Below are 25,523 nucleotides of genomic sequence, written 5' to 3' on the forward strand. Positions count from 1 at the left end.
CTTTACAACTCTGAGTCATTGGAGCTTGTCCCCTTGTTAATCTGGGCCACTTTCAACTAGCTACTTAATGACTCTTCATTGGTCACTCCCTCAAAACAAACTAATAGAAGAATTAAAAAAAAACACCCAGAAACCACAGAAAAGTAACAGAATTGGATCGGGAGGGAAAGAAGAGAGGAAGAGGGGCAGGGAAGGAAAAGGAGAGTAACATCTCGTTTCTATCCACTAGGGATTAAACAAAGTTTTTTGCAAGTTTCAGCTAATCATTTTAAATTTGTCTAATGCCCTTCCTTTTCTAAATGTTACCTGCCCTTTAGCTGCCCTGTCAGCCAGGTCGCTTCTTTCCCTGGAGGCAACCTGCTGACTTCTTGTCTAGTTGCTGTCACACGAGTGTAATTTGTAAACTTGTGTGTTAAAAAGCCCCCAAATGACTGAGAAGTTAAGAACTGGACAATTGTTGACTGTGAATGTCAATGATAATTGAATCTGGCGCTATTCTAAATAGAAAGAGCTATCAGCTATTCCTGGAACTGTTTCCATCATTTTGTGTGGACTCAGTAGACCTTCTGGGCTTCTGAACCAAGTTTGCAGTTATTGTGCATGCTGGTTGAGTTGTCTGAGTGCTTGTTGTTGATTTGTGTGTGGGTTCTGTTGTACTGGGACATATGTGTTGATTTGTGTGTATGGCATATGAGGGGTTTGTGCTGCAGTGAGTATTCTATGTGTGTTTGGGTTTATTGTGTGTGCTGTTTGCACTGTTTTGCCATTGTGTTGATTTATGTGGTGGTTGTGTTGTTCTGGGAGATTTGGGTTGATTTGTGTGGGTGTTGGCTGTGGAGAAGGGCTATGCGCACTTGTGGCTATTGTGTGTGGTGGTTCTGTTGTTGTGTGGCTAGTTGTGTTAATTTGTCAGCCTTCTTGATTTCTTCTTGCCTCTGATATCTCTTGCTAGTGAAACTCATTTTGTCCTATAGTCTTTCTGATTTTGTTCTGACATGCTTGTGTTGTTCTTTTGTATGCATCCTTAGCTATTTGTCCATGTTTCCACCTTTTGTAGCACTCCTCTTTTTTTTTTTTCAGGCTGAACACACTTCTGGAATCTTACAGTCTGCAATTTCAACCAAGCCAGTCATGACCAACCTACCTGCCCTACTTTTGCCATTGAAAAAAATCCGTCTCTTTGACAATTAGGTGAATAAATCCCATTGAAACACTTTCAGCATTTCAAAAACATCAACTCCTTCATTCTGGATGAAATCAAAATTCCAAACAGTCTAAATTTCCTTCTAGGTGGCCCCATTTCTTGCATTTCAGGTTCCCACTATCTGTGAGTCATTCTCCTGCACCCACTGGGAAATTACTAGCTTTCCCTGACTAGAGCATCCACACCTGAATAAGAGTGTGTCTGTCTGTGAAGATGTGTGTAACCATTCCCAAATGTTTATTTGAAAGTTGAAATGTTGGGTTCTAGTTGTGTGTGAGATTTTGTAGGAGCTGAGTTCAGGAATAGGGCATGAATACATCTGTACATTGAATAGATGAAGAACATCTTTCCACATTTTCACATATATTAGGTTATTACATCATGTTACCAAATTTCAACCCTATCTGTGCTTTCTGGTATCAGTAATGGAGTTTCAAAAAAAGTGAGGATGAAATAACAAACCATGACAGTTGTATTTGTAGCAGCTAATCTCTCATCAGAAGCCTTGTGTCTAATAGGTGACTTTAGAAATCAGCAAGCCCTTTCTATGCTTTGGAATATTGAATATCCTTATGGGATTCTTTACTGGGGTAATTCCAAATATTAATCATGGTGGAAATCTACACACAACTGTAACACCCTGGTCTGTTTCCCCTCTCTGAAAGGACACTAGACGGTAGTCATTGGATCCATTCTCTGAATCGTATGTGCTGCTGAGCCCTCTAGATGTGTATAGTATCAGAGGGGTAGCCATGTTAGTCTGGATCTGTAAAAAGCAACAGAGTCCTGTGGCAATTTATAGACTAACAGATGTTTTGGAGCATAAGCTTTTGTGGGTGAATACTCACTTCATCAGATGCATGTCATAGATCTGGATAGTGACTGGTCGTTGTTCCTAGAGGTGGAGCTCTCAGTCAAATTGCTCACCAGAGATGAGCCATTCAGTGCCTCTGCTTTCTGGGCATAGATTTCCCATGACCTCTGGCATATTTCCTGATACAAAAGAGAATCTCTTCCAAAAAGATGGTTACAATTAGAAATAACATTCATAAAACCAAATGGAATTAACAACTGGACAACAATGTATTTCCCAAACTGCTGAAGAAGGCCTCTTTTTAGTTATCCATGATTGATAACTGCTATCAGTGTTGATAAATGCATAGTAATGTACGTTTTAAAACATACTCCCAATTATACATATAAAATGATGGGGTCTAAATTAGCTATTACCACTCAAGAAAGAGATCTTGGAGTCATTGTGGATAATTCTCTGAAAACATCCACTCAATGTGCAGCGGCAGTCAAAAAAGCTAACAAAAGGTTGGTAATCATAAAGAAAGGGATAAATAATAAGCAGAACATATCGTATTGCCACTATATAAATCCATGGTATGCCGACATCTTGAATACTGTGAGCAGATGTGGGTGCCCCACATTAAAAATGTATATTAGAAATGGAAAAGATTCAGAAAAGGGCCCCAAAATGGTTTGGTTTATGGAATGGCTTCTTTATGAGGAGAGATTAATAAGACTGGGACTTTTCAGCTTAGAAAAGAGACGACTAAGTGGGGCTTTGATTGAGGTCTATAAAATCATGATTGGTGTGGAGAAAGTTAATGAGGAAATGTTACTTACTCCTTCCCATAACACAAGAATTAAGGGTCACCAAATTAAATTAATAGGCAGCAGGTTTAAAATAAACAAAATGAAGTATTTCTTCACACATCACACAGTCAACCTGTGGAACTCTTTGCCGGAGAATGTTGAGACTATCACAGGGTTCAAAAAAGAACATAAAATTCATGGAGGGTAGGTCCATCAATGGCTATTAGCCAGGATAGGCAGGGATGGTGTCCCTAGCCCCTGTTTGCTAGAAACTTGGAACAAGCAAACAAGGGATGCATCACTTGATGATTACCTGTTAGGTTCACTCCCTCTGGGGCACCTGGTATTGGCCACTGTTGGAAGACAGGATAATGGGTTAGAGGGACCTTTGGTCTGACCCAGTATGGATGTTTTTATTTTCTTATGGTATGTTCTTTAATATGGTATCTGAAGGGCAGATTTTCAAACGCACCGAGGGCCCTATCTGCAGGTTTAGATGCATGGATAATTTTCAAAATTTGGCCTTGGGCATATTTTAATATATTATCCTTAAGTGTTAGGCACTGAACACATCTCAAAAGGAATTGTGTGTATCCTTGCAGAGAAATAAACATGCTATCTGATTACCTTTAGGAGAGATTTGGGAGATATATCTCTGTAATATGAATGAGAAAAGAAAATATCTAAAATATATATTGGTAAACAAACGACTGATGCTATTTCTGCAGAAACTGAGCAGCAAATAGAAAAGTTTGATGTGACTGGGATCTATGTTTGGTTTCTCTTCGAAGATTGCATTGGTCTCATTACAGTATGATAATACTTAAAAAGTTATATAGCACTTATTAACATAGATATTAAAGAAATTTGCCAAGTGGATTGAGTATTATTGTCTCCATTTTACACAAGAGAACATGAGCATATGCAGAGACTACTTGTTTCCTAAACCTCAAATCACATTAAGAAAATGGAAAGCGGTGTTACACTAAAAGAAACAGAAGCACAGAGACAGAAAGTGACAAGCCCGGGGCAGGGAGTGGAGAGCCAGGAATGAAACTCAGGTTTCTGGAATCAAAATCTAGGGTCCACTCCAACTGATTCTGCTACGCTCTGTAATGAAAACACGGGTAAATGAGGTGTGAGCCCAGCAACTACGTTTCTTCTAGCATTTTCTTATGAAGTTAATGGAATGGTATTTCATTCCCTTAGTCTCCAGTGATAATCACAGACATTGTGGCTAAAGTAATACACAAGCATGTTCAGAAAGCAAAAGGTGAGATGTGTTCAGCCATAGAGATTCCAGACAGTAGCAATGTTTCTGATATGAATTAAGATAGGCTCTTTTCAAAAATTGTACCTAGAATGCATCCACCATACAGAGTTTTGAGTCAACCATTGGGATGGCAATCAGCAGGGGGAAGCCAAAATTGAAATGTTGTTTGTTTTGAAATGGAAGTTAGATGGTCACTGGCTGGAGGTTTCAGCCATCATACATTCCAGCATATTCACATTTCCTCCATTTCTGTTTACCCTGGCATCTTATGAATAACACTGATGGGGGCTGAGATATCAGTGAGAACTCTTGCCACAGCTGTCTAATTACCATCCCTTATTCAGTCATTTCATGTAACAGAACTGAAATATTTAAATTAGCAGGATATGAAGACTGGGGATTGGTTGATTTACCTTTGATGTCACCAATGTCTTAGTATAAAATGACCTGAGCTACTGACCTGGCCATGAGTAAAATTTATTCCTAATCTGGTGATTTGACAGAATTCTGCTTAACATAGAGCTTCATTACAACCTAATATCTTCAAATGTAATTTACACCAATATTTTAAATGAGTTAACATTAAGGAAAGTGTGAAGAGTATGTTTTATTCCAGTTTTAAGATCATTCAGGACAAAGCTAGAGATGACAAATGTTACATTTCTGAAGGATCTCATTTTACTTATTTTATTCTCATGAACTAATTAAAATATTTACTTTCAAATTCATCTACTCTCAGAGGAGAATAATCCAAATTCAGGGAGGATGGAAAGGTTTCTTCAGACATGAGTGTGGGAGTGAGGGTTCACTGAATGTCAAAGGATATGGCTCGGTGACCTAATTTTCTTCCAAAATGAGTCAGATGGTCACAGGTAGGCAACACCCAGACTGGACACTTGGATTCAGGAAGTGCTGATTCTTTTAAGTATGGATCTATCTATCTATCTATCTTAAATAGTGTATGGCACCACATTCACAAAACTGTCTGAATTCTCACTGATCCACGAAAGAGGAGAGATGGGAGCCAGCCTGGCTGCAGCATGCATGGACATTCCAATTGCCCTCAGCCATGGGACAAGTTTCAAGAGATGAAGGATGTCAAACCGTTGATATAAATCATTTTACCTTAAGTAAGAACATAGGCTCAAAATTCAATCATCTGTGAATCCTTGGGCCTCATTGTGACTCATGTGTCTTCCTCAATTAACTTCACTGGATGTTTGCCTCAATAAGAATTCAGTCAGTTCCTCAATGTGTGGCACTGACTTTTCTAAGGATTTGGGGATTGCCATATGTGGCTGTCCTGGAGAGAACGTATTGGAGATGCTCTTTCCAGGCTGTGGTGGAATGAAGGAAGAGTGATGGATGGATGGGTGGCAAAGAGGAGCAATCCCTATTATCGAATGTGATAGATGGGAAAGTTCAGGGTGTGTTGAAGAAAAAGAACAGCTCCACCCAGATCCTTCCCAGGGCCCTATTCGTCCTGATGGCCACAGTGTGCAACACTGTTTGAAATATTCATGCATTGAGGTAGAAGGATTACATCTCAGTAAGGCATGGGAAATGAAGAGAGAACAAGGACACTCATTTAGGAGGAGGAAGAGAGAGAGGAAAAAATTCCCTTTTATCCTGCAGGCAGGAAGAGTGAGGGAGAGGCTGAAACGTTGAAGGAAAGAAGGAATAGGAAAGAGGTAATGAAGGTCTAACTCCATCAAAGACATGGAAGATACAGGAGGAATGATTGTGCTCCCACAGGTAAAATTAAGGTGATGATTTATGTGGGTGGTAAATAAGGGATTTGTGTTCCAGTTAGGGGCTATGTATGGTTGTGTTTATTGGGTGTACTGTTTGAACAGTGTGAGTGGTTGTAATGATTTGTCTGAAGGTTGTGATGTTTTGGCAGGTTTCGTCTGATCTGTGTGGGTGAGTGCTGCAGTGAGAGATTGTGTTTGTGGTTATTGTGAGATATAGTTGTTTTATTGTGAGGGTCCCAACTATGGGAGAGTTTCTCTCTGCTCCACTTTGGTGTTCTCTTTCCCCAAGACTTTTGTCCTCCTCAACTGTAGAGCAGCTATCAGACTGGGAGTGGAATGGCTCTACTGTGCCCAGGAAAGTCTTATTTATGTACCTATCTATCTCCCTTAGTTCCTGCAGTTCAGCCACTCTGATCTCCAGAACTCATACTTGGTCTCTGAGAGTCATAAGGTCCTTATACCTGTAACAGTGTTGGGACTCACCACCACAGTGCCTCCTGCTGGTCATCCTTGGGAATTAGCTCAGTCTAGTGGAGCCCCCTCTCTTGGTGGTGTCCCGCCTGTTGTTTTGCCCTTGGTTGGCATCTGAGCCCGCGTCGCTTCCCACTCAGCGCCCTCTTCGAGTCACTGCCCTCTGGCAGTGCCCCTTAGTCCATCCTCACCTCCTTGGGGGTGGGGGGGTCAATCAGCTGTCTCTGCACCCTGGCCAATGTGGCCAGCTGCACCCCCCAAGTCAAACCCCTCTTGGCAGGGGTTGGTGCAGCTCTAGACAGCAGCTCCCATCAACCAGGTGTAAGGCAAGGGAGGGGGACCCAGGCCCGCCCACTACTCTGGGTCCCAACCCAGGGACTCTCTAGTGGCAGCCATCCTGCTCTCCTTCTCTCCTTCTGTCTGTCCCCATCTCTGAGCCACTTCCCCTTCAGCCCCTCACACTGGCTAGGTCCTTCCCCTCAGGGCCTGCAGCCTGGCAGACACCGGGCTGGAGTTCCCTTCTGCTCCCCGGGGTCTGCCCAGCACTGCGCTGTCCCAGGTGCTAGTCTCCCCGCTCTGGAGACAGATCTTCCCCTCTCACAAGCCTGGGACAGACTGCCTGCTCCCTTCCTGGGCAGCCTTTTTATAAGGCTGATCCTGGCCCTGATTGGCTGTCTCCAATCTGGGCCCTGATTGGCTCCCAATAAGCAATTTTCCTATTTGCTGTTTATCTGTGCAGGCCCACTGGCCTGCTGCAGCTTAAATCCTCCGAGAGTGGGGCATTTGCCTCACTACAATACCGAATGCATATCTACCCCACCTGCCCACAAGGCAGGTATTGGAACATGCTGCATTCAGAGCAATGAACTGGATAGCTCCTACTCTGCTGATGGACTTCTACCTGCATTATTTTTATTTTTGCAGCTTTTTTGTTGGGCATTGTTTCTCTGGGATTTTTGGATGGACGGGGTTGGGGAGGGTTTATTGCCCTAAGTTTAGAGAATGCTAATCACGTGTATACAGCTCTCCCCCTCACTTTCTAAACTCCCTCATAAACCTCCCCTCTTAGCTGCTCCTGGTCGCTATCTCCTCTGATCACTTAGGAGCTGGCTTTTTAAATCTCTGTTCCCCCTGAGTAGCTTCACCCCCTGGTTAAGGATTTATGGGTGCTAAAGGATCTAGGATTCAAAGTCTCATGAGGAAGACTGCAGACTGATCTAGCAGGCCCTTACACTCAGTACACAGATTCCCGCCACCTCCCAAAAAAAAAGAAAAGAAAGAAAAGAAAAAAAAACAGACCATACTATAATGTCAGTCAAGCAGCAAGCAAAGAACAAACTGAGAAACTCACAGACAACAAACTCACCACTTTAGATTAACGAATGTCTCTGTGGGTTTCTTTGTTGGTCCAGTTTCAAATATTGGTCAAACCTATTTTCAAACATAACATCCTGGACCAGTTCCCTTCTCAAAACAGATACTGGATTGTTATGATTGGATCGCACCTCTAAATCCCTCCTGCTGATGAGGCACTTGGATATGGGTAATGGACAGTCAGTGTTCCTAGACATGGATATCTCCACACTCCCACTGTTTCGCTGGGTGTGAGACATTCAGTCTTGATGACTCCTGATAGCATTTTCACTGCTACCGAGGCATGGCTTCCGCAGGACTCATTCCATATTTCCTACTACAAAAGAGTTGATCCCATCTGGAATGACGGTTCCAATTAGAAATGACATTTATAAAATCAAAATGGAATTATAAAACAGACAAAGACGTTCCCCAAACTATCACAGCAACCTTAGCCCAGGAAGGAATGGCAGACCTCCTGAATCTGATTATCAATCCTATCATCTTTCACACGGTATCTCAGAGCCAAATGTTCAAAGGGCCTGAAGGTTCTTTCTGCAGATGTAGATGCATGGAATTTTTTTTTAAAAAGTTGGCCTTGGGTACTTTGGAAAATATTACCCATAAAGGTTAGGCATTGAATAGCTCTCAGAAAGAAGATTCCAAATCCTTGCCAATAAAGAAACCTAATCTCTGATTCCCATTAGGAGACATTTAAGAAATATCTCTCTGTAATATGGAGTGGAGGGAAAGGAAATGTCTAAAAAAGTGTTGTGTGTAGTTAAACAAAAAATTGATGCCATTTCTGCTGAGATTCAGGTGGAAATATGACATTAAGGCCTGTTTACACTTCATAGAGAGTATTGAAATTTATCCAGAGTCTCATAACAGTATGTTAACACTAAGAACTTATATGACACTCATTTACATAAATATTAAATGCTGTACAGTGTCTTCACAATCATATCTCTGTTTTACACAAGAGCATGTGAGCACATATAGACAGTTCTTGTTTCCTAAATTTCAAGTCTCATTAAGAAAACAGGAAGTGGTATGATCATCATTGATTACATGAGGGAGGGAAGAGAGGCACAGTGAGAGGAAGTGATAAACCCAATGTGAAGGAGAGGATGAGCCAGGTATAAAACCTACCTCTCTGGAATCAAATTCTAGCATCCACTCCATTAGAATATGGTGGACTCTAACATGTAAATATGGTTTAAAAAATGTATCAGCCCAGCAGTAGGATTTTTCTGAGTTTTCCTTATGAAACCAATGGACATTTTTTAAAACATTTACCCCAAAGGCCTCCACCATCTGGAGTCTTGACTCTATCGTTGGGATGGCTGCCAGCAGGGAGAAGCCAGTATTGAAGATATGACTGTTTTATAATGCACATTAGATTCTCAATTGCATAATTTCTTTTGTTTTCCCTAGATGAAGCTGATGACAAACATACACAAGGGAAATCAAATTACCATCACAGAATTCATCCTTCTGGGATTTGGGGATCTCCCTCAACTTCCTATTCTTCTCTTCCTGCTGTTTCTCATGATCGTGACCATGACCAGGAACATCCTAATTGTTGCGCTAGTTGTGACTGATCAGTTCCGTCACACCCCCGTGTATTTCTTCCTGGGGAACTTGTCCTGCCTGGAGACCTGCTACACCTCCACCATCCTACCCAAGATGCTGGCCAGTCTCCTGAATGGAGACAGAACCATTTCTATCACTGGATGAATCACTCAATTATATGTCTTTGGTTCTCTGGCAGGCACAGAATGTTTTCTCTTATCAGCAATATCTTATGATTGGTATTTAGTGATATGCAAACCTCTGCATTACGCAGCACTTAAGAATGGCAGGTTGTGCCTCCAGCTAGTGGCTGGGTTGTGGACAGGTGGATTTATGTCTGTTTCCATCTTTATATTGATGTTGTCACAATTAATGTTCCGTCAGCCCAATGAAATTGACCATTTCTATTGTGATTTTCATCCCGTAATAAAACTCTCCTGCACTGACATCCACATGGTAGAAGTTGCTGATTTCATATCTTTCTCCATATTCACCCTGCCTCCATTTCTATAGACATTGACATTCTATGTTTGTATCATCTCCACCATCCTGAGAATCCCATCCACCACTGGGAGGCAAAAGGCTTTTTCCACCTGCTCCTCTTACCTCATTGTGGTGACAATTTTCTGTGGGACATTGATCCTGGTGTATCTGCTATTGGACTCTGATGCACTGAGGGACCTGAAAAAAGTGTTCTCTGTCTTTTATGGCCTGACCCATTTGTCGACCCCCGTCATCTGCAGCCTGAGAAACAAGGAGGTAAAGGAAGATTTGAGAAAACCTCTCCTTAGATCTTTTGTGTTTTACAAGAATTGAAATTTTTAAGCTTATATATATGAGACAATCATGGGGACATGATCTTGCAAATTCTGACTCACATGAGTAGCCCATACTCATCTTTGTGTGCCTGCTGAACTCATGACTGTCAGAATCAGAACTTCCTTTATCCAAGTGTCAAGTCTGTGTGTTGCTTACCTGTGGGCATCTGACTTATTTTGGAGGAAAATTAGAAGAGTGAGCTGTACAGCTAGACTTTTACTGCACCCTCACACCCACACTCAAGTCTGAAGAACACTGTATATCCTCCTTGAATTGGGATTATTCTCCTTTGAGTGTGAATGAATTTGCAAGTAAATATTTTAATGAGTTCATGAGAATAAAATAATTAAAATAAGATACTTAAGAAATTTAGCATTTGTCATCTATAGTTTTGTCCCAAGTGATCTTCAAACTGGACTAAAACATACTCTTCACACTTTCTTTAATGTTAGAACTCATTTAAAATATTTGTGTAGGTTACATTTGAAAACATTATGTGGTAATGAAGCTCTAGGTTAAGAAGAATGTTGTCAAATAACCAGATTAGGAATACATTTTACTCATGGTCAGGTTAGTAGCTCAGGTTACTTTCTACTGGGACCCTGGTGACATCAGGTGTAAATCAACCAATCTCCAGTTGTCATCTCCTGCTCATTTGAATGTTTCAATTCTATTACGTGAAATGACTGCACAAAGAAAGTAGATGAACCAGTGTGGCAAGAGTTCTCATTGATATCGCCGCACCCATCAGTGTTATTGAATTTTCCATGGCCACAAGCTACCATCATCACAGGGTTGGTGAGACTCTGCTACTCTATTCCAGGATCAGACAAGAAAAAGATTTCTGAGTCAGAAAGAAGCAGTTTCCTCCTCTGGGCTCTCCCTTGCTCCCTGGCAGGAGTTATTTTCTTCTGGCAGGTCATGGCACTGGAAACTAAAATTGTACTGCCAAAATTGTCTATTTCTGTCTTTTCAGTTTGGTGTAATCTCCAAATTTTATAACAATTATTATATAAGATGCATGTATATGGTCCAAGAAAGATATTATATGAAATATAGGTATTATATTAATTCCCGAATAACCAGTAACAAAAACTCTGGCCGATAAACTGACTTATAGGAATAACGTCTGTACATGTAAATTAGTGGCAGGCTGCTATACATACTTGGTCCAGATCAAGAGATGGAGAAATGATTTTCTATATGTAAATGGTGTATATTTACACCATGGAAACACATTCACAAAGCTGTCTGATGTCTTACTAATCCCCCAAAGAGGAGAGATGAAAGCCAGCATGCTTGGAGCATGCATGAAAATTCCAATTGACCTCAGCTACGAGAAAAGTTTCTAGAGCTGAGGGATGTCATAGAATCATAGAATCATAGAATCTCAGAGTTGGAAGGGACCTCAGGAGGTCATCTAGTCCAACCCCCTGCTCAAAGCAGGACCAAACCCAACTAAATCATCCCAGCCAGAGCTTTGTCAAGCCTGACCTTAAAAACCTCTAAGGAAGGAGATTCCACTACCTCCCTAGGTAACCAATTCCAGTTCTTCACCACCCTACTAGTGAAAAAGTTTTTCCTAATGTCCAAGCTAAACCTCCCCCTCTAGGTCCCTCTGTATCCTATCCCTACCCTCCAGCGTATCAACCACTCCTCCCAGTTTAGTGTCATCTGCAAACATGCTAAGGGTGCAGTCCACACCATCCTCCAGATTGTTAATGAAGATATTGAATAAAACCGGACCCAGCACCGACCCTTGGGGCACTCCACTTGATACCAGCTGCCAACTAGACATGGAACCATTGATCACTACCCGTTGAGCCCGACCATCTAGCCAGTTTTCTATCCACCTTACCGTCCATTCATCCAGCCCAGACTTCTTTAACTTGCTGGCAAGAATACTGTGGGAGACTGTATCAAAAGCTTTGCTAAAGTCCAGAAATAGCACATCCACTGCTTTCCCCTCATCCACAGAGCCGGTTATCTCATCATAGAAGGCAATTAGGTTAGTCAGGCATGACTTGCCCTTGGTGAATCCATGCTGACTGTTCCTGATCACTTTCCCCTCCTTTAAGTGGTTCAGAATTGATTCCTTGAGGACCTGTTCCATGATTTTTCCAGGGACTGATGTGAGACTGACTGGCCTGTAGTTCCCTGGATCTTCCTTCTTCCCTTTTTTAAAGATGGGCACTACATTAGCCTTTTTCCAGTCATTCGGGACCTCCCCCAATCGCCATGATTTTTCAAAGATAATGGCCAATGGCTCTGCAATCTCATCGGCCAACTCCTTTAGCACCCTCGGATGCAGCGCATCCGGCCCCATGGACTTGTGCTCATCCAGCTTTCCTAAATAGCCCCGAACTACTTCTTTCTCCATAGACAGCTGGTCACCTCCTCCCCATACCGTGCTGCATAGTGCAGCTGTCTGGGAGCTGACCTTGTCTGTGAAGACAGAGGCAAAAAAAGCATTGAGCTTTCTCCACATCCTCTGTCACTAGGTTCCCTCCCTCATTCAGCAAGGGGCCCACACTTTCCTTGACTTTCTTCCTGTTGCTAACATACCTAAAGAAACCCTTCTTGTTACTCCTAACATCTCCGGCTAACTGCAACTCCAAGTGTGATTTGGCCTTCCTGATTTCACACCTGCATGCCTGAGCAATACTTTTATACTCCTCCCTGGTTATTTGTCCAATCTTCCACTTCTTGTAAGCTGTTTTTTTGTGTTTAAGACGAGCAAGGATTTCACTGTTAAGCCAAGCTGGTCGCCTGCCATATTTACTTTTCTTCCTACACATCGGGATGGTTTGTTCCTGCAACCTCAATAAGGTTTCTTTAAAATACAGCCAGCTTTCCTCGACTCCTTTCCCCGTCATGTTATTCTCCCAGGAGACCTTGCGTATGTCAAACCTGTGCTATAAATCTTTTCATATCGAGTTTGAGGAAGAGTGGGTTAGGACATAGGATTAAAATTTAATTGTCTGTGTATTCTTGGACCTCCTTGTGACTCATGTGTGTTGTTCAATTAACTTCACCAGATGTTTGCCCAAGGATTTGGGGGTTGCCACATGGCTGCCATAGAGAGCATGTATTAGAGATGCTTTTTCCAGGCTGTGATAGAAATAAGGAGGAGTGATGACTGATAAGCACAATCCCTATCATTGGACGTGATAGATGGAAAAGTTCAGGCTGTGCTGAAGAAACAGAACAGCTCTACCCTTATCCCACGCAGGGTCATAGAATCATAGAATCATAGAATCTCAGGGTTGGAAGGGACCTCAGGAGGTCATCTAGTCCAACCCCCTGCTCAAAGCAGGACCAAACCCAACTAAATCATCCCAGCCAGGGCTTTGTCAAGCCTGACCTTAAAAACCTCTAAGGAAGGAGATTCCACCAACTCCCTAGGTAACCCATTCCAGTGCTTCACCACCCTACTAGTGAAAAAGTTTTTCCTAATGTCCAACCTAAACCTCCCCCTCTGCAACTTGAGACCATTACTCCTTGTTCTGTCATCTTCTACCACTGAGAACAGTCTAGATCCATCCTCTTTGGAACCCCCTTTCAGGTAGTTGAAAGCAGCTATCAAATCCCCCCTCATTCTTCTCTTTTGCAGGCTAAACAATCCCAGTTCCCTCAGCCTCTCCTCATAAGTCATGTGCTCCAGCCCCCAATCATTTTTGTTGCCCTCCGCTGGACTCTCTCCAATTTATCCACATCCTTCTTGTAGTGTGGGGCCCAAAACTGGACACAGTACTCCAAATGAGGCCTCACCAGTGCTGAATAGAGGGGAATGATCACACCCCTCGATCTGCTGGAAATGCCCCTACTTATACAACCCAAAATGCCATTAGCCTTCTTGGCAACAAGGGCACACTGTTGACTCATATTCAGCTTTTCGTCCACCGTAACCCCTAGGTCCTTTTCTGCAGAACTGCTGCCCAGCCATTCGGTCGCTAGTCTGTAGCAGTGCATGGGATTCTTCCGTCCTAAGTGCAGGACTCTGCACTTGCCCTTGTTGAACCTCATCATATTTCTTTTGGCCCAATCCTCTAATTTGTCTAGGTCCTGTTCTTCCTGATAGCCACAATGCACCACATGCTTTGAACTATTCATGCATTTTGGTAAGAGGATCACACTCCAGGAAGGGCTCAGATATGAAGAGGGAATGAAGATACTCAGCATTCAGAAGGAGGAACAGAGAGAGTAAACAGTTGCCTTCTCTCCTGCCTGAAGAAAGAGTGAGGGAGATACTGAAATGTTGAAAAGAGAGAAGGAATAGGAAAGAGGTAATGAAGACCTAACTCCATCAAAGACACTGGAGATACAGAAGGAATGAATGTGCTCCAAAAGATGAAATAAGACTGATGGAGGGTCACCTATAACCATGATGCCCAGGCTGGCTCCCCTTTTACGTCTACACTCTGATGCTTCATCAGCATGTCCACATCAGATTACTGCACTAGGGCACCACTCTACAGCACAGTAACTGCAAAGCAATGCCTTAGGAACCACTGTGAAGGGTTGGATCACAGAACCTCCCTAGGGAACAGCCAACTACTGTGCCAAGACTACTTCTGACCCTGCTTTCTCTGCCAGCTTGGGACTCCAGCACCCTGTCTTACTGAGCCAGACAAGCCAGTCTGCTCCAACACAGACCCAGAGTCTGAACCACATGCCCCCAAGGCTGCAGACTTAACCTGAAAGCAGCTTACAGAAGTGTTCTTGTTTTTAACACTCAGATGCCCAACTCCCAGTGGGGTCTAAACCCCAAATAAATCTGTTTTACCCTGTATAAAGCTTATACAGGGTAAACTTATAAATTGTTCGCTCTCTATAGCACTGATCGAGAGATATGCACACCTGTTTGCTCCCCCCCCCCCAGGTATTAATACATACTCTGGGTTAATTAATAAGTAAAAAGTGATTTTATTAAACACATAAAGTGGGATTTAAGTGGTTCCAAGTAGTAACAGACAGAACAAAGTGAATTACCATGTAAAATAAAATACAACATGCAAAACTAGGTCTAATACTGTAATGAAACTGAATATTGATAAAATCGCACCCTCAGAGATATTTCAATACGTTTCTTTCACAGACTGGATGCCTTCCTAGTCTGGGCACAATCCTTTCCCCTGGTACAGCCCTTGTTCTAGCTCAGGTGGTAGCTAGGGGATTCCTCATGATGGATCTTCTTCCCTCTTTGTTCCGTTCCACCCACATATATAACTTTTGCATAAGGCGGGAATCCTTTGTCGCTCCCTGGGATCCCACCCCTCCTTCTAAATGGAAAAACAGCAGGTTAAAGATGGATTCTAGTTCATGATCACATGTCACTGTAAGACTTCACTACCCCTTGCCAGCATACACATAAACAGGAAGACTTACCAGTAAAACAGAGCCATCTACAGACAAGTCTCCTGACTAATGGGAGCCATCAACATTCCAAACCAGCATTATTGGCCCATACTTTGCATAACTACAATAGGCCCATAGAGTTAGGTTTCATGTTTCTAGTTTCAGATACAAGAGAGGTACATTTATACACTCAGTAGATTATAAGCTTTGTAATGATACTTTACAAGAGACCTTTTGTATGAAGCATATTCCATTTACATTATATTCACACTCATTAGCATATTTTAATAAAATCATATAGAATGTGTCACAGCCACTATCATATCTATATGATTTAGTTGGGTTTGGTCCTGCTTTGAGCAGGGGGTTGGACTAGATGACCTCCTGAGGTCCCTTCCAACCCTGAGATTCTATGATTCTATGATATCGGGGCTCTCTGCTGTTTTGTCTGATAACCAGTCAACTCAGTCTCAGCTTTTCTAACCTCCACAGATTGAAGCTGTCCATTCTAAACCCATCCCTCTATTGGATGGAGGAGAAAACCCTGTATTGTTCCAGAAGACTGACCTCTTCACAGTTTGTTACTAAGGGTGTATCAGGTTGCCTGGCAACACCACTCTAGATTCTCTTTGGGAACAATTCCCATGTGGTCTCCAAAACACATAAACACAGGAAATGGTGCTGTGAAAGTGATAATCTGTATCTCTGCAGGTGCATTATGCAGGAATTTATATAGAGACATTAAACAACAGAAGAAGAAGAAGAAGAAGACACCTCTTTTTTGGTGTCATTCTCCTCTCACTTACCCCAGTTTTCGAGCAGTGCATCTCTCTTGGATTAAGTTCAGTTATTCCTGATTTATACTGGGGTGAGTGAGAGACGAATTATTTCTCAATTAATTCCTTAAAATGCTTAAATCTTCATTTTATTTTCCATGTTAACTAAGTTATTGTAATTCACTTTTAATTGTGCACATTTCTCTATTTATATTTTATTGATGTTTCCCACAAAACAAAAGTATAGGGGAAATAGAAAGAAGAAAAAAAAGAAGAGAAGAAAGGTAAAGGATCTGGATGGGCGAGAAGCAGAGGTGGGAAAGTGGGCAAGGATGGGAATGGAACATGTCATCTCAGTTTCCATCTATTACTGATTAATCAAAGACTTTATTAAGTTAGAGCTAATTGTTCAAAATTATGTGTGAGATCTTTCTTCTTCTAAATGTTACCTACTCTTTAGATGCCCTGTCAGCCAGGTTGCTCTGGCACGGTTCTATCTTTAGAGGCAATCGGTTTAGTCCTTCACTAGGAACTGAAAAGCTCTGCTGTGAGACAAGGGTAATTTGTGCATATGGGTGTGTGTGCCTCTGTGTGTGCATGTGTCACTATTCCAAAGTCTTTGTCTGAATTCTGAAATGTTGGGTTCTAGCTCTATGCTTGATTTTTTTAAGGTTCTGGGTTCATGAATAGGGGCTGGGCATTAACTGTGTGCCACGTTATGTGTATACTTATGTTGAATCGATGAAGAACATTTCCACATATACTAAGTTTTTACATCATGTTACCAAATTTCACCCCTCTCTGTGCTTTCTGGCATCAGCAAGGTGGTTACAAAAATGGTGAGGTTCACATAACAAACCATGACAACTGTACTCTTAGCAGCAAATCTCTCCTGGTTATCAGAAAGGTTGTGTCTTGTAGGTGATTTTAGAAATCAGCAGACCTTTCGATGGGTCTGTTCTTATCCTTAAGAACATTACAATGGCCATACTGTATCAGGCCAATGGTCTATCTAGCCCAGTGACCTTTTTTCCAACAGTGGCAAGTGGCAGAACTTTCAGAGGAAATGAACAGAAAAGAGAAATCAACAAATGATCCACCCACTGTCACCCAATCCCATCTTCTGACAAAGAGAGGCCAGGGACACCATCCCTTCCCATCCTGGCAAATAGCCACTGATGGAGCTGTCCTCCATGAAAATATCTAATTCTTTTTTGAACACTGTTATTATAGAATCAGAGAATCATAGAAGATTAGGGTTGGAAGAGACCTCAGGAGGTCATCTAGTCCAACCCCCTGCTCAAAGCAGGACCAAGACCAACTAAATCATCCCAGCCTTTGTCAAGCTGGGCCTTAAAAACCTCTAAGTGCCTGAGGGGCACTAGAGACTCTTGTCAGTGTCCCTCCCTTTGCTAATTCCCTAGTGACAGACGGCATGACCCAGGACAGCCAGTGAGGCGGTAGCACCCCACCGCCCCCTAGCAGCTTGGTGGGCCAACTGACACAGGTCACAGGTGGATAGAAAGCTGGCTAGATCATCGGGCTCAAGGGGTAATGGTCAATGACTCCATGTTTAGCTGGCAGCTGGTATCAAGCGGAGTGCCCCAAGGGTCGGTTCTTGGGCCGGTTTTGTTCAATATCTTCATTAATGATCTGGAGGATGGCATGGACAGCACCCTCAGCAAGTTTGCAGATGACACTAAGCTGGGAGGAGTGGTAGATATACATGAGTCAACAGTGTGCCCTTGTTGCCATGAAGGCTAGCGGCATCTTGGACTGTATAAATAGGGATATTGCCAGCAGATTGAGGACATGATCATTCCCCTCTATTCGGCATTGGTGAGGCCTCATCTGGAGTGCAGTGTCCAGTTTTGGGCCCCACACTTCAAGAAAGATGTGGAAAAACTGGAACTAGTCCAGCGGAGAGCAACAAAAATGATTAGGGGGCTGGAGCACATGATTTATGAGGAGAGGCTGAGGGACCTGGGATTATTTAGTCTGCAGAAGAGATGGATGAGGAGGGATTTGATAGCTGCTTTCAACTACCTGAAAGGGGATTCCAAAGAGGATGGATCTAGACTGTTCTCAGTGGTAGCAGATGACAGAACAAGGAGTAATAGTCTCAAGTTGCAGTGGGGGAGGTTTAGGTTGGATATTAGGAAAAACTTTTTCTCTAGGAGGGTGGTGAAGCACTGTAAAGGGTTACTTAGGCAGGAGAGGTCCCTCCCAACCCTGATATTCTATGACTCTATGATGCCTGTTCATTTCCATGAGTAACTCCTGGTTCTTATGTTAAGTGAAAGAATATATAAGACTTCCTTTTTTACTTTCTGCACACCATTCATGATTTTCTAGACCTCTATCATATCCTCCCTTAGTGCTCTCTTTTCAAGCTGAAAAGTCCTTTTTAATCTCTCCTTATATGGAAACTATTTCTAATCATTTTGGTTTCCCTTCACTTTTTCTTTCCCAATTCTAAAATATCTTTTTTGAAATGGGATGAGCAGAACTGCATTCAGTATTCAAGATATGGGCATGCCATGGATTTATACAGAGGCAATATCGTATTTTCTGTCTTGGTATCTACCTCTTTCTTAATGATTCCGAACATTCTTTACTCTTTTTTGATTGCAGCTGCACATTGAGTGGATGTTTTCAGAGAACTATCCACAATGACTCCAAGATCTCTTTCTTGAGTGGTAACATGTAATTTAGTCCCCATCATTGGTATGTATAGGTGGGATTATATTTTCCAGTGTGTATTATTTTGCATTTATCAACATTCAATTTCATCTGCCCTTTTGGTGCCCAGACATCCAGTTTTGTGAGGTCCTTTTGTAACTCTTCGCAGTCTGCTTTGGACTTAACTAACTTGAATAATTTTGTATCATCTGCAAATTTTGCCACCTTAATTTTTACCCCTTTTTCCAGATCATTTATGAATATGTTAAACAGCCCTGGTCCCAGTAGAGACCCCAGGGGACATCACTATTTACCTCTCTCCATTCTGAAAACTGACCATTTATTCTTACCCTTTTTCCCCTATCTTTTAACCAGTTACTGATGTATAAGAGGACCTTCCTGTTTGTCCCAGGGCTGCTTACTTTGCTTAAGATCCTTTGGTGAGAGAACTTGTCAAAGGCTTTCTGAAAGTCTAAGTATACTAAATCCACTGGATCACCCTTGTTCACATGCTTGTTGACCTCCACAAAGAATTCTAATAGATCGGTGATACATGATGTCCCTTTAAAAAAGCCATATTGACACTTCCCCAACAAATCATGTTCATATATATGTCTGACAATTCTCTTTACCATAATTTCAACCTATTTCCCTGGTTCTGAAGTTTGGTTTACCAGCCTGTAATTGCCAGGATCTCTTCTGGAGCCTTTTTAAAAAAAATAAGTGTCAGATTATCTATTCTCTAGTCATCTGGTGCAGGAGCTGATTTAAATGATACCACACACAGTCATTTTGTAATTTCATATTGGAATTCCTTCCAAGATCTTGGATTAATGTAATCTGGTCCTGTTGATTTACTAATGTTTAATGTATCAATATCCAAAACCTCCCCTATTGACACCCCAATCTGTGACAGTTCCTCAGATTTGTCACCTAAAAAGAATGGCTTATGCATGAGGAATCTCCCTCACATTCTCTACAGTGAAGACTGAAGAAAACAATTCATTTAATGTCTCCACAATGGCCATATTTTTCTTGAATGCTTCTTTAGCACCTCCATCATCCAGTGGCCCAACTGATTGTTTGGTAAAGTTCCTGATTCTTAGGCATTTAAACATATTTTTGCTCTTTTATTTTGGTTAATTTGCTCTTTAGATTCTTTTTCTTTTCTTTTCTTTTCTTTTCTTTTCTTTTCTTTTCTTTTCTTTTCTTTTTGGGGGAGGGGATGGGAGAGGCTTCCTAATTATATTTTTACACTTTTCTTGCTAGAGTTAGTGCTCCTTTCTATTTTCCTCAGTAGGATTTAACTTTCAATTTTAATAGGATATCTTTTTGCCTCTAACAATATGTTTTACTTTTTTGTTAACCATTGTGGCATGTTTTGATCCTCTCACTATTTTTTTTTAATTTGGGGTAAATATTTAATTTAAGCCTTTATTCTGATGTTTTTAAAAAAGTTTCCATGAAGTTTTCGGGCATTTCACTTTGGGGACTGTTCCTTTTAATTTTCAATTAACTAGCTTCCTCATTTCTGTGCAGTCCCCTTTTCTAAACTTAAATGCTACTGTGGTGGGCTTCTTTGATTTTTGCCACCACACAAGGCTGTTAAATTTATTAATTTAGCTCACTATTACCAAGCGGTTCAGCTACAGTTACCTCTTGGACCAGATCCTGTGCTCCACTTGGGAGTGAATCAAGAATTGCCTCCCCTTTTGTGGGTTCTAGGACTAGCAGCTCCAAGAAGCAGTCATTTACGGTGTCAAGAAATTTTATCACTTCATCCTGTCCATAGGTGACATGCACACAGTCAATATGAGGATAGTTGAACTACCCCATTATTATTATTGAGGGGTCTTTTTGGTTTTTTTTATTTTAATCTCCCTGAGCATTTCACAATCACCATCACTATCATCATCCTTGTCAGGCGGTCAGTAATATATCCCTGCTGCTATATTCTTATTATTAGAGCATGGAACTACTATCTATAGAGACTCTATGGTACAGTTTGGTTCCTTTAAGATTTTTACTTTATTTGATTCTAGACTTTCTTTCACATATAATGCCACTCCCCCATCAGCATGTCCTACTCTGTTGTTCTTATATATTTTGTATCCTGGTATTATAGTGTCCCATTGATTATCATCATTCCACCAAGTTTCTGTGATGTACCTGTTGGCTTTCCCAAACCCTTAGTTTAAAAACTCCTCTACAACCTTTTAAAATTTTAAATGCCAGCAATCTAGTTCCATTTCGGTTTAGGTGGAGCCCATCCTTCTGTAAAGGCGCCTCTTTCCACAAAATATTCCCCAGTTCCTAATAAAACTAACCCCCTCCTTTCTATACTATTGTTTAATCCATGCATTGAGATCCTGCAGTTCCATTGTGCAATTAGCCCTGAATATGTAACTGGAAGCATATCAAAGAATGCTCCCATGAAAGTCCCTGACTTTAATCTCTTACCTAGCTGTCTAAATTTGGTCTCCAGGACCTCTCTCTTATCTTTTTCTATGTCACTGGTACCTACATGTACCATGACCACTAGCTCCTCCCCAGCACTACACATAAGTCTATCTAGAGGTCTTCAGAGATCTGCAACCTTCGCACCTAGCAAGCAATTCACCATGTGGTTCTCCCAGTTATCGCAAACTGTGCTATCTATGTTTTTAACCAAAGAATTCCCCATTACTGTTACCTGGCTCTTTCTAGTAACTGTGGATCCTTCCCTAGGACAGGTATTCTCAGTGCAAGGGGATAGTACCATGACATCATCTGGAGAGAAGGTCTCAACTATGGAACAGTTTCTTTCTGTTCCACTTTGGTGTTTCCCTTCCCTGGGACTTTCATCCTCCTCAGCAGCACAGAGGCTGTCAGACTGGGGTTTGGGACTGTTCTATTGTGCCCTGGAAAGTCTTCTCTGTGTCCCTTTTCTGTCTTCCTTAGCTCCTCCAGCTCAGACACTCTGGTCTCAAGAGCCTGTACTCGGTCTCTGAGGGCCAGGAAGTCCTTGCACAAAATGTGCACATATACCACCTGCCCACAAGGAAGGTAATCAAACATGCTGCATTATATGGAATTAACTGGATAGCTCCTACTCTGCTGTTGGACCTCTGCCTACATTCTCTTTTTCCTCTTTCAGCTTTTTTTGTTGGATATTGTTTCTTTGTGGGTTTTTTTGGAAGGAAGGAGGCAGGGGAGGTTTATTGCCCTATGTTAATCAGAATGTTAATCAGGTGTATCTTCCACTCCCTCTCTAACCTCCCTCAGAAAACTCCCATTAGCTGCTTCTGGTCGTGAATTCCTCCAGTCACTTAGGAGCTGGCTTTCTAAACCCCTGTTCTCCTGAGTAGCCATGCCCCCTGCTTACAGCTTAATGGGTGCTAAAGGGCTTAGGGATCAAAAACTCATTAAAGAGCTCTCAGCCTTGGGTTTGGGAAAGGCCACTAGGCTCAGCACATGGCTTCCCTAAAAAGACCACACTATAACAAACAGACAAACTCACCACTTTGGATTAATGAATGTCCCTATAGGTTTATTTGTTGGGACAATTTCAATTATTAGTCAAGAGGAAAACCCAGCTTCAAACAGAACATCCTGGACCAGTTCCCTTCTCAAAACAGACACCGGATTGTTATGATTGGATCGAACCACTAATCCCATGTGCTGCTGGGTACTTGGATATGGGTAATGGATTATCAATGTTCCTAGATATGGATCTCGAAGGTCCCACCGTTCCACGACATTCAGTGTTGATGGCACTTGATAGCATTGTCACTGCAACCGAGGTATGGCGTCCCCATGACCCATTCCATATTTCCTTTTCTGAAACAGTTGATCTGATCCAGAATGATAATTTCAATTATAAATGAAATTTATAAAAATATTAAACAGACAAAGACATGTTCCCCAAAATATCACAGCAACCTTAGCCAAGGAAGCACTGGCAGACCTCCTTAATCCAATGATCCATCCTACGTTCTTTCACATGGTAGCTCAGGGCCATATGTTCAAAAGGGACAGAGAGTCCAATCTGGAGTTGTAGGTGCATGGAAAAATTAAAAAAACTGGCTTTGGGCACTTTGGAAAATATTACCCATAAATGTTAGGCGCTGAATAGCTCTCAAAAAGAAGGTGGCAAATCCTTGTAAAGAAAGAAATCTACTATCTGATTACCTTGAGAACAGATTTGGGAGAGATCTCTCTGTCATGTGGGGCTGGGGGAAAGGAAATGTCTAAAAACTTTGTGTTTTTAAACAAAAAAATGATGCCAAATCTGTGGAGATTGAGGTGGAAATATGACATTGAGGCAAGTTTAGTTTCTCTTCAAAGAATGTATTGAAAGTTATACATGTTTTCACAGCAGTTTGCTAACACTGAGAAATTATAAGGCAAACTCACTGATGTAACTATTAAACTTTGTACAGTGTCTTCAGAATCATATTTCAATTTTACACAAGAGCCTGTAGGCATATGTAGACCACTCTTGTTGGCTAAATTTCAGGTCACATTATGAAAACAGTAAGTGGTAACATCAATTATTACATAAGACAGGGAAGAGAGGCACAGTGAGAGGAAGTGATGAACTGATGGTCAAGGAGTGGTGGAGTCAGTTATAAAACCCATGTCTCTGGAGTCAAACTATTTTGTTCACTCCACTGGAATATGGTGGACTCTGCAGTGTAAATATGGGTAAATGAAGTATCAGCCCAGTAATAGGATTTTTCTAAGGTTTCCATATGAAACCAATGGAATGACATTTAATTTCCGATAATTTACAATGATAATCTCAGACACTGTGCCTATAGAAATAAACAAACATGGTCAGGCAGCTGAAGGTGAAATGTGTCCAACCACAGAGATACCAGGAAGTAATTACATTTCCAATATCAATTAACTTTGGCATTTTTTTTAAATTTGTACCCCAGCTGCCTTCACTCTCTGGAATCTTGACTCAGCTGTTGGGATGGCTACCAGAAGGGAGAAAATAGAATAGAAAATATGACTGTTTTGTAATGGAAGTTAGATTCTCAATTGCATAATTACTTTTATCTCCACTAGATGAAGCTGACGACAAACATACGCGAGGGGAATCAAACAACCACCACAGAATTCATCCTCCTAGGGTTTGGGGATCTCCCTCAACTTCATATTCTTCTCTTCCTGCTGTTCCTAGTGATTTATATTGTGACCATGGCCGGGAACATCCTCATCATTGTACTAGTTGTGACTGATCAGCACCTGCACACCCCCATGTACTTCTTCCTGGGGAACTTGTCCTGCTTGGAGATCTGCTGCACCTCCACCATACTTCCCAGGGTGCTGGCCAGTCTCCTGACTCAGGACAGGTCTATTTCTGTTATGGGCTGCATCACTCAATTTTATTTCTTTGGTTCTCTGGCAGGGACAGAGTGTTTGCTTTTATCTGTGATGTCTTATGATCGATATTTAGCAATATGCAAACCTCTGCATTATGCAACACGTATGAATGGCAGGTTGTGCCTCCAGCTAGTGGTTGGGTTGTGGATAGGTGGATTTATGTCTGTTTCCATCTTTATATTTATGTTGTCACAATTAACGTTCTGTGGCTCCAATAAAATTGACCATTTCTTTTGTGATTTTCATCCAATAACAAAACTCTCCTGCACTGACACCCACATGGTAGAAGTTGCTGGTTTAATATCTTGTGCTATGTTCACATTGCCTCCATTTGTATTGACAGTGGCATCCTATGTTTGTATCATCTCCAACATCATGAGAATCGCTTCCACCGCTGGGAGGCAAAAGGCTTTTTCCACCTGCTCCTCTCACCTCATCGTGGTGACAATTTACTATGGGACATTGATCCTAGTGTATCTGCTATCGGACTCTGATGCACTGAGGGACCTGAACAAAGTGTTCTCTGTCTTCTACGGAGTCCTGACCCCTTTGGTCAACCCCCTCATATACAGCCTGAGAAACAAGGAGGTAAAGAAAGCCTTGAGAAAAGCTCTTCTTAGGTCTTTTGTCTTTCTCAGGAATTCAAATTTTTAAGCTAATATATATAGAATCATAGAATCTCAGGGTTGGAAGGGACCTCAGGAGGTCATCTAGTCCAACCTCCTGCTCAAAGCAGGACGAATCTCCAACTAAATCATCCCAGTCAGGGCTTTGTCAAGCCTGACCTTAAAAACCTCTAAGGAAGGAGATTCCACCACCTCCCTAGGTAACCCATTCCAGTTCTTCACCACCCTACTAGTGAAAAAGTTTTTCCTAATGTCCAAACTAAACCTCCCCCTCTGCAACTTGAGACCATTACTCCTTGTTCTGTCATCTTCTACCACTGAGAACAGTCTAGATCCATCCTCTTTGGAACCCCCTTTCAGGTAGTTGAAAGCAGCTATCAAATCCCCCCTCATTCTTCTCTTCTGCAGACTAAACAATCCCAGTTCCCTCAGCCTCTCCTCATAAGTCATGTGCTCCAGCCCCCTAATCATTTTTGTTGCCCTCCGCTGGACTCTCTCCAATGTATCCACATCCTTCTTGTAGTGTGGGGCCCAAAACTGGACACAGTACTCCAAATATGTGATATTGCATTCCATATGATTTTATGAAAATATTCTAATGTGTGAATATAATGTAACTTGAGTATGCTTCGTGCAAAAGGTCTCTTTTAAGAT

General features: G+C 41.8%; 1 protein-coding gene across 1 annotated transcript; it reads left to right on the forward strand.

The window, feature by feature from the left end:
• Window positions 1-23,925: 23,925 nt before the first annotated feature.
• On the forward strand, window positions 23,926-24,897 carry LOC123347868 (olfactory receptor 11A1-like). Its single transcript, XM_044985058.1, has one exon. It carries the CDS (start codon window positions 23,926-23,928, stop codon window positions 24,895-24,897), a length of 972 nt encoding a protein of 323 aa, XP_044840993.1.
• The last annotated feature ends 626 nt before the right edge of the window (window positions 24,898-25,523 follow it).

Source organism: Mauremys mutica, chromosome 13 (genome assembly GCF_020497125.1).
Source record: "Mauremys mutica isolate MM-2020 ecotype Southern chromosome 13, ASM2049712v1, whole genome shotgun sequence".
Lineage (NCBI taxonomy): Eukaryota > Metazoa > Chordata > Testudines > Geoemydidae > Mauremys > Mauremys mutica.